A 14957-nucleotide genomic window follows, 5' to 3' on the forward strand; every position below is an offset into this window, starting at 1 on the left:
GGGGGGGGCAGGTCTCACCACCCTGCAATGGTTTCCTTTAACCCTCCCAAGGTTTATAAATAGTGCCCCCCCCAGCCTGCACTAAGCGCTCCCCAGGGGTCCCCTCCTGAGTATGCCATTGTTTTCTGTGGGACCCTGACCCATAAAGCACCTCACTGGGGTTGGGGAGGATTAAATAAACGGCTGCGAAGCAGTTTATAAGTAAAGCTTGTACTCGGTGTTTGAGAGGCACAATGGCTGTCACTGGGGACCGACTGGAGAGACCGGGGAGGGCAGAGGCAGCCCTGGTTAGAATCTTGCCAGAAGGAGGCAACTCCTAAAAACGTCCTCCTTCAGCAACAGCCGCTCCCTCTCCCGGAGCCCTGGGAGGCCTGGCCGGGGACAGGCTTTTTCAGGGCACGGTTCCCGCTGCTGTGGCAGCAGCGGCAGCATCGTCGGTAACACGCCGGGCTCCTGGGAGGCCCTCCTGGCTGCCTCGCATCTGGCAGGCTCCGGCGGCCAGGGAGCCCCCGCGGAGCCGCCAGCCCGCTGACTCAGCACAACGCCCCTCTCTCAGCAGCTCGGCTTGGGTGGGAACCGACCGGCCATCCGGCGGCCCCTCCCCTCCCCTTGGAGGCAGCACCCCCTCTGGCTGGAGCAGCTCCAGGCCTCTAACGAGTGCTGGCTGTTGTCTTGTCCAGCCCCGGCCGCGCTGAGGGAGAACACGCTCGGGCAGCAGAGAACACGGTTGGTCAGCCAGAGGACTCTGTCTCCCTTCCAGCCTCCCCCCTGGAGGCGTCCAAGGACTTGGGGTGTCAGAGCTGGAAGGACAGGACAGAGCCCCTGACAGTGTAGATGAGAAAACTGAGGCCCAAGAAAGCAATTTCCGAGGGGCCACCGCACACCGCCAGGCCAACACTGGACGATTTCTCACAGGCTGGAGTCTCACGGTGTCCTCTGTGGTTGAGGACGTCGCTCACCAACGCACGGCCCCAGGCCGGAACAAGTACCTAGCAGATTGTGTGAGGTTGTCTTAGAGGATTTTAATTATTGAGGGGCTCATGGGACCTCTAGTCCTCACAACAATCCTACAAGGTAGGAATTGGGATCATCACAAACTAGGTGAAGAAGCTGAGGCCCAGAGACAGGAAGCGGCTTGCCTGACGCTGCACAGCTAGTTTGCGGCAGAGCCAAAATCCAAGCTGAAGTCTTCTATGCCATAAGCAGGCAACACTGTCTTGGCATCTAGCAGGGTGCAGTAGAAAAGAACCCTCGGTAGGGTGGGCCTCAGCAAGCCAGAAGTCTAGCCTCAGCTTTGCCTCTGCCTTTTATTTGCGTAAACGTGGGCTAGCTCCTGTACCTCATTGCGGCTCACTTTCTTATCTGTGAATATTGGTGAGCTGGCCGGCCCTGCTTCCTTTCTTTGATAGTCTATAAGACATGCCAGGTAGGTGCTATTATTCCCATTTTACAGATAGAGAAACTGAGACCCATTCCTTTATTCATGATGACTATATTAGATGTAATTTGCTAAAGGACTTCTTTCTATACGCCAGGTTCTTTGTCCCCAGAGAGGGAGGTGACTTGCTTAAGGCCACACATCAAGAAGTGGCAGAGCCAAGCCTCAAGCTGACAGTGGATACTTTTAACATACACTTCATGGCCTCCAGGATTAGGCAAAAGTGGCCACAGGATCACAGTTTTCTAACTCTTGCAGAAAGCCACTTGGATCCTCCTTGAGCACAGCCCATGGCACTAAATAGATCCCAGGAATGCTATTCTCCTGGGAACTTTTGGCCTGGAACATATTTACAAAACTCTAGAGGAGATGGAAATATCCCAACCCACTCCCTACAGACTCAAATTAGCAATTTTCTTATTCTTTATAACCCCTCTGGAAATGCAAACTATGTAATATTGGTCTAAAATTAGGAGCATAAGTCACAAGAGAAAAGTCCCACTACTTTGGAGAAAATGTTTTCTTAGCCTCATCCTGGCATTTTTTCTAAATCAGAACACAGCAGTTGTCTTTCAAATAACGATTTTCTCCTAGTGTGTATGGACTGGAAGCAAAATACTTTTGAGAGAACATGTTTTTTACTGTAGTGCCAAATATTGAAATCCAACCCCTTTACCTGGCTTCCAGTCTATTCAGGTATGGCCTAGAATACTTGAACAGGAAGAAGAACCTGTTCTATGAGCCCAGGATGCCTTCTTGAAGGAAGGGCACTTTATAGTAACAACGGCCATAATGTTATCTGTCACCAACACAATTGACAGTAAAGATGTGCCAAGGAGCTGTGTGAAGTGTTTTATAGCCACCATTATGGTTAATCCTCACGATAACCTATAAGATGGGTATTATTGTCCCATTTTACAAATGAGGATAATTAAGGTCTCGAGAGGTTAAGAGATTGGCCAAAAGTCATATGGTTATAGGACAAGTAGTGGTAGAGATAGAATTTGAACCCAAACCTGTGTATCTCTGAAGCCCAAACTAAGATATTGTCTTCCATAACAGGATGCTATGGGCCAGACACAGTCCCGAGTGACTCACACAACCACCTTTCGATCGTCACGATAATCCCTCTAAGAACTTCGCCCCATCCTTTCTCCTTGTTCCCCAGTACAGAGACTCGCACTAGCTTCAAGTTTGTCATGCACTTCGAGATTCTCTTGTTAAACTGCTGATCCTACTAGCGGCTGTGTCAGGGCTGGTAAGAGTACGTGTGAAATATAACACCTTTGAATAAATTAATCCTAGTACACGCCTAGGGCCTTGGGCATATTACTTAACTTCTCTGATCCTCAGGCTTCTCGTCTGTTATTTGAATGGGTTAGCTCCTTTGAGCTCAAATTTTCTAGAGTTCTATGACAAACGCAGGGCTTGTCTGGAAATGAGCGTAGGGCGTGAAAGTTTTGTTACATGGGCGTAGGAGTGACTTTGCCATCAAGGCAGAGGAACGTTGTGGGTTAGGGGGAGTGAGGCCCCGGCTCCTAGGAGCAGTAGGGAATGGACAGCAAGGAGGAAGGGGGCAGGGTCCTTCAGCTGGCCAGAAGACTGAGCCAAAAGATTGTCACCTGACTGAAAAGGACACGGTGAGTCAGAACCGCTTAGGTGCAGGAACAAGCATGTGGTATGTGTGACCCTGGGAGCAGAGCTAGTCCTACCAGATGGAAATCACCAAGGGGCTTGGAAGGGAGAGAGTTCCCCGTCCCTTCAGGTAGCCGTTCGGGGGTTGGACAGCCTTTGGAAGCCCTGTAGAGGGTATCTGACCTGTAGAGAGCTGACTTCCCAACATCCAAACTTGCTCATGTCCCTCTTCTGCCTGGCCCCATCCCCTGGACTCCAACTGCTTATGAATACAGTCCAAGGTAGCTCCTTACCATGGAGGATGAGGCTTGTTACCATCTGACGCTGACTTGGCCACATTCACTTCTCACTACCGTAGCTATGGTAGCCATGCCTAACTGCTTGCTGTTTTCTGAACACAAAATGTACTTTTACACTTTTGAGTCCACTCACAACCCCTGTGAATCCTCTTTCACACCTCTAGGCGATTCATCCCTTTGGCTGAACTATAATTACACACCGACTTTGTCAACAGACCATGAGCCCCTTGAGGGCAGGGCCTAGTCATGCTCCTCTTCATATGGTGGCGTGGGGACTGGAGTATGAGCCGAGTACAGACTAACGAATGAGGTGGGATTAGATGACATCTAATGGGCTCCATGCTAAGATCCTGCTATTTTAGTTCATTCCAATAAGCATTAAAACGGTGGGCCTACCATGTACAGTCACATGGTGAGGGGTGATACACAGATAATAACAGTGTGAATAATGGGAACAGAGACAACAGGAGCCAGGGCCAGGAAGCAGGATGTGGAGAGGAGAGAGAAAAATAGGGAGGCGGCTACCTAGAGAAGAACAGGCGTCTTGGTCTGTCTCTTAGCCTCAAGCTGTTCCAGTGAGTGGGTGGGAAAGAGGAAAGAGAAAGCAATGGGGATGATCCTGCTGGCAATGAATTTTGGTTCTTTCGGGATTTAGAACTGAAATTGGCTTTCTCTAGAAGCCTCCACCCCTGCTCCCCAGTGGGTATTTTTAAGGGAATAGGTATCTGGGGGCCAATTTCCACCCCCCTCTCAGCCTTGGCCCGCTGTATCAGCACCGCACCGTGAGCAGCAGACCTGCCCACAATAAGGGTTTGCCTACAGTAGCCTCCAGGGAGATGAGGAAAAATCACTGGAATCCAGTAGCAAGTAAGTAGGCCTACCACAGAAGCCTCATCCCTTTCCCTTCAGTGGCATTGATGTGGCCGTCCCCCTGGCTTCTGCCCCCTGGGTTATCAATCCGAATTTGCAGTGCGGTACCAGCTGGTGCTTCCCAACTCTTTGAGCTCCTACTGAAGACCGCCATCCTCTTGCTCCTCGGCCAGATTTTAGAAGAGAAGTCAGAAACTCAGATCAGCCCAGTTTTTGATGGTGGTTAGAGAACAATGGGGTGTGCAGATGTGGCCTCGCCCATGGGTACCCCGCAGTTCCTGTGCTCCATGGGCAGCAGAGAGGTGGGCTGGCGGGGGCCGGGCGGTAGGGGGAGCTAGGCCAGATTCAAGGGCAGTGCTGGGGGTAGGGCTCTCCTGGGAGCCTTGAAACCCCCTCCCCTCCCTTTTTTGGACTCTTGACCAAAGTTACTTTTCTTCCTATTTTTATTAACACAAATCCCTAAGTGTGTTTATGTCCGGAGAATGTACTATGAATAACTGATGATACATTTGTTGATTAACTTGTGAATCATCCTGAGGGGAAAGGGAGACCGGAGAAAAGAGCAGGAGCTTTGGAGGCTGTATAAGATGTGTCGTAAAATATTTAGCAAATGATAGTCCAAACCACAGGGAAGAAGTCAGAGAGATGGGAACTTGCAAGCTGCCAGGGCTTAAAAGCTATTTAATGCTAACCATCAGTGCCAAAGAGCTGAGAGCGTCTCCCTTCCTCCCCGCATTGGCAGCCACAGCTCCGGGAATGTGGAAAGGGTTTGGACCGGCTGCGCGGTGCTGGTGGGAACAGAGAGCAGGCAGCGTGCTGAAAGACTTTTTGTTTGAGAAATCTTGTAAACAAGGGATCTCCTCTGAGGTGGAATCCTCACCTCGTCTACTGCTCACACATTTTTTTTTTTCTTCTTTAAGATCTGCCGGATGATAAACTCTCCACGTGGAACAGTAGTGGAGCCTCTAGTCAGTCATGGGGATGTTTCAGAATATCCTGATGTTTGGCATCAAGGGAAAAATAACCATGTGATGGACTGAGTGTGTTATTCTTCTTCCTGGTGTTTTGATAACACTTCGACAACGACTTCAGTCGCTGGTCCCAAAATCCTGAGGTTGTATCTAAAGTTTTGAGCTAGGAAGTCGTGACTCCTAAAGGGTTAAGGATCTTACATTTTTAGGGCTGTGGTCAAGACTCGGGTCTGTAACTGACTCTTTGGAGATGTTTATTTTTGGGTAAAGGATGAAAAGGTCTTTCCTGAGATTTTGGCCTGAAAGCCTCAAATGTGAAGTGAGGTTCTCCTAAGTATCAGTGCCTGGTTATAAGGAAAGATAAACTAAGGGAGAAGCAGCAGGGAAATAATTTAGGTCAGTGGACATCACCATCCTGGAGGAGAAAGAGCGCAGGAGAGTTTGTTTATAAGGTACCCTTCAAAGTCCAAGTATCGTGAGTTCATGGGTCAGCAATGCTAGTGAATTTGGTGGCTTTGATCAATGAACCTATTAATGTGCCAAGAAGGTCTCCGTTTTTAGGGAACATACACTCTTCATGCTGGGGAGCCATGATGATACAGACAATTAGCCTTTGAGGTTAGAAAAGCAAAAGATCTCTGGGCAAGGTGGTTCCAAGGACGACGATTGGAATAATTCTAGCAAAACTGGTCCATGTACATCAGCACCAGAATGTGGCTCTTCTCCCTCATTCATGTTTGGTTTTGGTTCCCCTTGCTGCTGTTCCTCCTATTTTTCTTTCCTGGAATGTCTTTTCTCTCACTCTCTACCTATCCTAAATCCAGCACATCCTCGGAGGTCCGCTTCAGTGAATTTAGAGTCAAGCTCGACTATTCCAATCTTCATCTATCCTCACTTCCTTTGAATCTTTACAGTACTTAGAGCCATGTATTGGGCACATGATTTTTTTTTTAAGACTTTATTTGAGAGAGAGAGAGAGAGAGAGAGAGAGAGAAAGAGCATGAGCAAGGAGGGGAGAGAGAAGCAGGCTTCCCAGTGAGTCAGGAGCCCAACGTGGGACTCCATCTCAGGACCCTGGGATCATGACCTGAGCCGAAGGTAGACACTTAACCTACTGAGTCACCCAGGCGCCCCTATTGGGCACATGATTATACTGAGTATTATACTCTGTTTTTAAGAAAGATGACTCTTTTCCCCTCAATTCAACTATAGCTTCTTTCTGGCAGGTGCCAAATCTTCCACACCTCTGTTACCCACAGCTTCTAGCAGTGCCTGCCACCGGGTACATTGCACACATGTGCGCCTTGGTACCCGGTCGGTAGGCTGCTCGTGGTGAGTGAAAATCCTAGCCGGCTGGCTGGGGTTAGGGGAAGAAGACTGGGTTCTTGGCAGGCCTAGGGCTGTGCCCCAGATTTGCACATCCAGGGTGAGAAACACATGCTCTGAGAAGTTTTTTGTCGTGAGGTTTCCCTTCTTTTCTTAGTTGTGGTTGTTTAGGCAGATGGAGGGTTCAGAAACATTGTGAATGGAGTGAAAATTAATTTACTGAGAATGAAAGTTGATCAGCAGTTCCATTCACATTTTTAAAAATGTGTAAGAAAGAAAGAAGAAAATAGCATGCCTGGGTGGCTCTGTTGGTTGAGGCACAGAGTCTGCTGCTCTCCCTTGCCGTCTGCCCCTCCCCCCACTCATGCTCGTGCTCTCTCTCTCTCAAATAAATAAGTCTTAAAAAAAAAGAAGGAAAGAAGAAAAGTGAAGGAAGGAAGGAAGGAGGGAAGGAAGGAAGGACGGACATAAAAGGAGATAAGCCTGGTGGTGGGGGTAGGGTAGGGGACGCATAAGACTCAGGCTTCAAATACAACCAGCAATTTCATAATGTGGTAATTTTTAATATTAAAAGTAAATTGTAAATGTATCTTTATAAACAATATGCATAAAATAGATCTATTATTCTAAAACCTTTTCTTTTTAAAATGCTTTTTCACAGTAAATTTTTTAGGTGTCAGATTTCCCGTCAAAATAATAGTGCAATTGGAAGAAGGAACACGTTGTCAGTGAATTTGGACTTCTCTGCTAATACAAGTCCTTGTATATCTCTTGTAGGAGCGGGTGAAGACTCATGTCCGTCTCTGTTTTCTTTATGACTTGCAATAGCTGCACATGTTCTGTTACAATCTGTCTGAGGTCTGTCATTTTCTGGAGCAGCTTGGCAAAGAGCTGAGAGGATTCGGGGTGGTTCAGCTTGAGCTGGAGCTCCAAGGCTTGCAGCAGGTTGTCCTGGATGTCCTCAATGGGCTTCACGTTCAGCAAACCTGGGCGGTCTGGGGGAGAAGAACGGGAAGTTCAGTGACAGAATCCTCTGGCCCCATATCTGAGGCATTTTCAGCCAAACTAAAGTACTCACCCATCTTCTTGTTGGCTTGTTTTGCTCTGGTTCTAAACTAAGGTGGAGAGTGAGGGTAAGTAGACAGTGGGCAAGAAAGCCGCGTAGGAGGGAGGGTGAACTGAGAACAAGACTATCCGGGCTCTTTCCAGAGGCATCGTTCCTGGCTGGGGCTAAATCTGCCTGATCGGTTGACATAACACAATCCTCTCCCCAGACAGAGGACTCTTGTGCCGGTATGCTTCTGCTCACTCCGAAATCTCATTTCCCACTGCTGCCCCTTCTTCATGAGTCTATGTTTTATAACCTCTACTTAATTTCTCATTACAGCTCCCGTACGCTTTTAAAACCAGCATTGTCTTCTTTTTCCCTTAACATGGCATATACGTTTTCCATGAGACAAGACATAGTTTTTAAATACTGGTACAGTTTGGAAGGCTAGAGCCTTAGATTTTAACAGAGGTTTCTTCTGAGTGGTGAGGTAATTTTCAGTTTCTTCTTTATACTTTCCTTATTTGAATTTTTAAATAGTGAACTTCAATTGCCTTTAAACTTTCCTTCACGCAGATCTTGTAAGATGCATCCCTAAATACTTCATAGTGTCCTTTCCTTATTTTTTTGCTTTATAATATTCTATAGTATTCATTATCTTTTCTAATCTATCCCTGATGGTGCTTACAAAGATTTTATTCATTTTAATCTATTGAATATATTCCAATTTCCTAAACTCTTGTCAATTCAAATAGTTTTTATCATGGATTTATTTTCCTATTTTGGATAGACTATTATATCTGCAAATAATGATAGTTTCATTTATTTCTTCTTTTCCAGCGTTTACACTTCTCATTTCTTTTTCTTGCCATAGTGTATTGGCCAATACCTCTAATATGGTATTAAATAATAGCAGTGGTAGGAGGTCGTCTTGTTTTCTTCCTAACCATGACAAAAATGCTTCTAATGGCTTACCACAAGTCTGATGTTTACTATAGATTATGGTGGATACGTTTCACTCCTGGTTTTCCAAGAGTTACGAAGTTTTTAATTTGTTTTAGTCGGGAATGCTGTGGCATTTCATCAAGTGCTTTACACTTTTTCTACAGAGATGACCAAATGGCTTTATTTTAATCTAGTCAATTATATAAATAGATTTCCTTATATCATTGTACTCATTTGCTCCTGTTTTATTCAGGGTTTTAAAATTTGTGAGATTGGTCCAGAGTTGTCTTTTTTGTGCCATCCTTTGTCGGTTTTGGTAATAAATGTTAACTAGCCTTCTAATCTGAGTTGAGAAATTTTCCTTCTGTTTCTAGGTAGTAATGATCTGTTCCTTGATGGCTTCTTGGAATTCATTGGCAGAACCATCTGATCCTGATGGTAAATCTTTGGCTACCTTTAATTTTTCTTCTATATCTTTTCATCTCTTTAGTAAAGAGCTTAGTCAAGATTTAGTAAAGACTACTACTTATAAAAGTAAAACTTTATAATTCATATTAGAATAATATTGTATATAATATTCTCCCAGAATCTGAAATTTCATTTTTATTTATAAATGCATGCTTTTTATTTTGTATATTCTCTCATTTAAAAATCTGATTTGCTAAAGGCTTTTTTTTTCTTTTTAAAGAAACACAACTTTTGGTTTTATTCATCAACTCTTTTTAAAAATTCTATTTTGTTTTCAATTTAACTAATTTATTCTTTTACCTTCCTTTAGTTCTATTTTTCCCTCTTTTCCTAGCTTCTTGAATTGAATGCTTAATTCATTCAGTTTTAGTATTTCTTGTTTTCTGATAGATGCATTTAAAATTCTGAAATTTCCTCTGAGTGTCACTTTGGTTTCACCCTGCAGACTTAGGTAAATAGTATGTTCATAGCTCTTTCTTAAATAGTCTGTCTTACTATTTTGATTTCATTTTTAATCTAAGAGTTATATAGAAGCATGTTTTAAAATTTCCAAGTGGAAAGTTTGGGTGTTTGTTTTTGTTTACTAACTTTAAGTTTTATTTTTTAATTTCTCAGTTTGTTGCACTGTGATTAGAACATAAGGCTTCCTCATTAAAGCTCACCAGAAAGGGGCAGGGGTTTTGTACACCATTCAGGACACTCACCTGATACCTTGTGCTGATTCCAAATTTTAGCTCTTGAAGGCTATTCACCCTTGTTTTCTAATTTTATCTCTTCTCCCCTTCCCTGTAAACTAAAGCACTGTATAAGGGCTTTTACTTACCTTTTATTTAACAAAATTTTTAAGGATTTTATTTGAGAGAGAGAGAGAGAAATAGAGAGAGAGCAAGCACACACACAAGCAGAAGAGCAGCTGGGGGAGAGGGAGAAGCAGCTCCCTGCTCAGCAGGGACTCAATGTGGGGCTTTGTCACAGGACTCTGGGATCATGACCTGAGCTAAAGGCAGACGCTTAACCGACTGAGCCACACAGGCACACCTAATTTTTTTTTTTTTTAATGATTTTAAGTAATCTCTACACCCAACGTGGGGCTTGAACTCATGACCCCAAGATCAAGAGTCATAAGCTCTACCGACCGAGATAGCCAGGTGCCTCTACTTAACTTTTAGTACCTTTCATCCTCTAGCCTCACTTTGTGAAACCATCCTTTTGTTCCAGCCATATTAAACTATTACATACTAAGTCCCTCAAACATCCTGTTCTCTGTCATGACTGTGCTTAGGCAGATTCTGTTCCTCCCTCCTGAAACAGTATTCCTTTCCCTTCACCCATCTTACAGACTTCAACCTGTTCTTCAAAATACAGTCTGTGTCACTCTGTTCTGGGAACCCTCCTTGACATTATCTCTTCCTCTCCCCTGTTCTCCCAACCCCCTTTCTCTGGACCCTGTAGCACCCTATAAACACTTCAATCTCCACCATACTAGTAAATTACATTTATTGAATGGTTATCATTTTCCAAAGAATGAGCTAAAGGCCTTATACCCAACAGATCATTTGATCTTCACAATAACTCCATGAGGTCAGTGTTCTATGGAGGGAAAAATGAAGATTTAGAGAAAGGCATTAAATCTTGCCCAAGATCTGCCACTTCATAGTAAATGGCAGAACTGAAATTTGAATCTAAGTCTGTTTAATTTCAAATGCTGTATTACAAGTATATTGTATTTATAAATCGTATTTTAAGTACTGATTTTCTTCTTTATGTCCCCTACGAGGTCATGAGGTATCAGAGGGCACACTACATCTCTGAGGATCTGGTGGAAACACAGAAAGTACTCAGTTGGCTGAGTTAATGAGCAAAAAGTTTGTTCTGGCTAAGAGTCCTGGATTGAAAAGTACAATTCTCCTGGTTGGTGAACAAGCCTAAAGGCAGGACCACTACACAATGAAGAAGTCTCCTGTAAACAGTGTTTTCCTGTATCTAACAAACTCTAGTAACCTTTATTCATTGAGGTGAGGTACAGGAGAGAAATGCTAACAGGGTCTCACAGTGGGATTTTCAGAACTCTAAACATTCTCTTAAATTAGGTTTCTTTTCACTTTTTTTTTTTTCCTTTTTAATACAGAGGGAAACTTTGGTTGATTTCTTTTTTCTAACTCCTACTTATTCCATTGACTTGGAGCCATCAGCAAAAATCTCAGATTCTAAGAATGAAACAAATGATGTAGTCCTGGCCTAGAGAATCATGCCCCTGGAGGGCCTGAGCCTTTCTCACAATTGCCATGCAATCATGAAAACCCTGATGCTTTAGCCCCTGACAGATCCTGGACTGGTGCCTTCGGCTTAATGCTTGCTGATCCTCTCCCTGACGAGTGTTCCAGAGTGCAACTGCCCGCAGCTGTGCACATGCATGTGCATCTGAAGTGGCAGCATTTTGTGTGAGGGCAGGTGTTGAATGTGGCTCCTCCATGGGCTGGGACCCCACACCCTTGTGTAGAACTTCTGCTCACTCGGGCACTGGCTCCTTAGAACCCTATCTCCTTCCTTCCTCTTGGGCAGCACCAGTCAAAACTTCTGCTGAAGAGACTACATTAATCTAGTAGGTTTCATTTATCATGACAGCTCAAACAACCCAACCCTAAAATGCAGTTGATCGGGCTTGCTGGAAACACTTGGCTTCAGTGCAGTATAACGGGACTGGCTCCTCGAGGAGTGGAGAAGGATCTGGTTTGGATTTTCAAATCCCTCTTTGGCAAGTTATTTTTTTTATGATGTGACAGATGGAGTTTGGCTGAACGGCTGAAATTTTGTGGCCACTGATTTATATTTTCTCCAGTGACAAGTTAGGTCATTTACAGATCTGTCCCCGTCCCCTTTACGGGGCCTCGGTCAAGGCAAAATGGACCACAGTTGAGTGGAGTAAGTAGTGTACTTTAACCAGCTCTGTGACTGGGCCTCAATTTTCTATTCTGTAAATACATAATTCACATAATTAAACTGGGGAAATACACTCAAAATGCAATTAGAAAAGTATATTAACAGGCTTACACTTCAAATTTAAAACACTTGGCTTCCTTAAAAAACTAAAAAGCTTCCCTTGGTCTTAAAGCAATCCCTAGAATCAAAGGCAAAAGGGGTTTGTCAGGGTTGCTCCCCGCCTTCTACCCTGCTGGAAAGTCTTTCCTCTCCCCTCTCCTCTTTCTCCTTCCACACACATTCAAACCCTTGCTGAGCTAAGCTGGACACCACAAATTTGTCATAGCAATCTGTGGAAGCACCCAGAGCCATCCTGGGTCCTCACCCTTCCCTCTCAGTTCCCCAGTGCCTGCTAAGATACTGTTTTTAGAAGGCCCGTCTGAGATCTTCCTGCACCTTGCTGAGGGTCAGAGTTGAGGTCTTGAATTGGATCAGGGTCAAAGGACCCTATTTACTGGCCTAGGCTGCCTAGAAGGCCCTTTTGGGAAAGTGAGTGTTGACTCACATACTCCAGAACACAACACTCGAGGAAGCTGGAGTCAATTACTGGTTCCTTACTCCCAGGCTGCAAAGAATTGGGAAAGCAACCTTTCCGGTCCCCACTCACACAGTGCTGGAACTGATTATAGAAGGCTGCTGATTATGAGCAAACCTACAAAACTCCCATCATATCCAGATCCGGCTCCGTTATGGGGAGAGATATCTGATGAAGATTTCGATTCTCTTGACCCTCCTGGGATCTGCCCACCTGGGCCAGGCATTTCCTGAGCACAGATTTTCTCAGGAGGCATCTGGGGGAATCAGAGGGCCCCAGTGGAGTCTCCTGGAAGAAAGGCAGAAACCCCAAAGTGGATAGTTTTGTCTCTATTCTAGTAGCTGCTCTTAAGGTTTTTCCAATCTTTGCCTATTGGCTTTATGATACAGACTAATCTGAAAAGGTTTGTATCCAGGGGATTCAGGGAAAAAAAAAAAAGTCTGATAGCTGGGCAGCTGTAAATTGATCCACAGACAATGAAAGACCTTAGTTCATGTGCCTGGTGAAAACCAAGGGGAGGGAGGGCTTCCTTTTACACTTCTCTCCAATTTCCTTTATTCCATTCCTCCCAAGTTCACAGATGTGCTAAAAAGAGCAGTGGATTTGGAAACTGAAGACTTGAGTCCTGTCTCTCTTCCACTTAGTTTCTTTGTGACTTTTGACAAGTCCTCTAATCTTTCTGGGTTTTGGTTTAATTTTTTAAGACAATGGTATTTCTTTCATAAGGTCGTGGTGAAAATGAGCTAGGTAAAGGAATGCTGTAAGATATTAATATTCTCTCGGTTTGTTCAAATAAAGGCAGTTTCCACCAGGACGGGGTCAGGAGTGCAGGCTGGGGTGGGCTGGCACATCACCGCAGGGAAGGGAAGATTCCTGTACTGATCCTGGTAAGAGCACAGACTCAGGAGCACAAGAAACTAATTCCTGATGCAGGCTCATGTTTGAGGGGTTGGGCACGTTCTCATTCTTGTGGTTGAATGCATAAACACAAGACAGTCTAACAGCAATAATAAAACAAGGAAGCCACGGGCCCCCAATTCACTTCTTCCTTGAAGTGATGGTGTTCAGGGTTCTGCAGCACTTTTCTGATCAAGCAGAATCACGGTGAGCATTAGGCAGAACTGTGAATTCAGCCAACTTTATCTTTGGTAAACCACGGTATGGCCTGTAGCAATTCCCTCCCACATTCCTGCCTTTGGGGAAAAAATAATATAAGAAAGTTTCACATGTGTTCTTCTTCTCATAGTTAAATTTCAATTGGAGCTGGATGGAGTGCAGTGATTCTCAACTTTGGCTACACACTGAAATCACATGGGGAGATTAAAACCCCGCAAACGAATACCTGGGTCCCCTCTCTAGAGATTGATTGATGTGGTCTGGGGTATGAACGTCAAGGTTTTTAAAAGCTCCCAGGTGATTCTAATGGACACCCAAGAGTAAGCTTTATTGGCTTAGTGAGAAGCAGTTGGAATCCCAGCCTTAAAAGTTATTTGCTGGGTAACCTTGAGCAAGTTCCTTAACCTTTCTGTGCCTAGGTTTCTTCATTTAAAAAATGGAGGCATAAAAGTAACACCACTCATAGTATTGTTGGGAGGATTAAGTGAGCTAATAGATGGGAGTGCTAGAGCGGTGTCTGACACATAGTAAGGCAGCTACTTCTATTTATAATTCTTTGTTTTTTTTTAAGATTTTTAAAATTTATTTATTCGACAGAGACAGAGACAGCCAGTGAGAGAGGGAACACAAGCAGGGGGAGTGGGAGAGGAAGAAGCAGGCTCACAGCAGAGGAGCCTGATGTGGGGCTCGATCCCATAACGCCGGGATCACGCCCTGAGCCAAAGGCAGACGCTTAACCGCTGTGCCACCCAGGCACCCCTCTATTTATAATTCTAATAGCACTCGCCTCTTTTTCCTTCCTATCTTTCTTCTCTCATTTCTGTGATTTTCCTGGGTTCTCTATCTTTCCTGTTCTTTCTCCCTTATTTGCTCCTTCTCAGCCATCTCTCCACTCCCCCTTCCAGATGTTTTTCCCTTTCCACTCCTGGGCCTGCACCTTGCTGGAGAGTTGGTATTAGGGATCCTAGCAGGGCAAGCCTAAATTAATCAGAAGGCTGCATGATGGATGATTTTAGGAGAACTGCGATTGATGGTGGCTATCTGGACAAGGGGACAAGAGAACCAGGTCTTGTAAACGTGTTACCAAACAGATAATGATCTTCTGTAACAAGCACATTCTGCCGTCAACCCACATGTAGTCGGCAGAGTCCTTCACTCTGGCGTGGGTTAACATTCTAACGTTTCCCTTATGAATGCTTTTTCTACGTCCAAATGACAACCGCTCCTTACAATAACACATAGGATGTGGTCAGAATAGGGAAAGGGGTGACCACCACAATGAAACCAACCCAGGTAGTATTTTCTTTTATCTGCCCATCAAGTAAAC

The 14957-nt window shown here is 44.7% G+C and overlaps 1 protein-coding gene across 5 annotated transcripts in view; it reads right to left on the reverse strand.

Annotated features, from left to right (window-relative positions):
* The window catches only part of PPARG (peroxisome proliferator activated receptor gamma), a 154629-nt gene that overhangs the window by 17284 nt on the left and 122388 nt on the right, over positions 1-14957 (reverse strand). For 3 of the 5 annotated variants that reach the window (XM_040628435.1, XM_008697869.2, XM_040628438.1), the window contains one exon: positions 7082-7534. The exons of 1 other annotated variant lie outside the window; for it this stretch is intronic. In XM_040628435.1, coding sequence (XP_040484369.1) covers positions 7287-7534 — 248 coding nt within the window. In that variant the 3' untranslated portion in view covers positions 7082-7286. Of the gene's footprint in view, positions 1-7081; positions 7535-14957 lie in introns of those variants that run through there. One more of the 5 variants, XM_040628437.1, reaches the window with a different exon arrangement.

The sequence above is a fragment of the Ursus maritimus genome, unplaced genomic scaffold, assembly GCF_017311325.1.
Source record: "Ursus maritimus isolate PB19 unplaced genomic scaffold, ASM1731132v1 scaffold_14, whole genome shotgun sequence".
Taxonomy (NCBI): domain Eukaryota; kingdom Metazoa; phylum Chordata; class Mammalia; order Carnivora; family Ursidae; genus Ursus; species Ursus maritimus.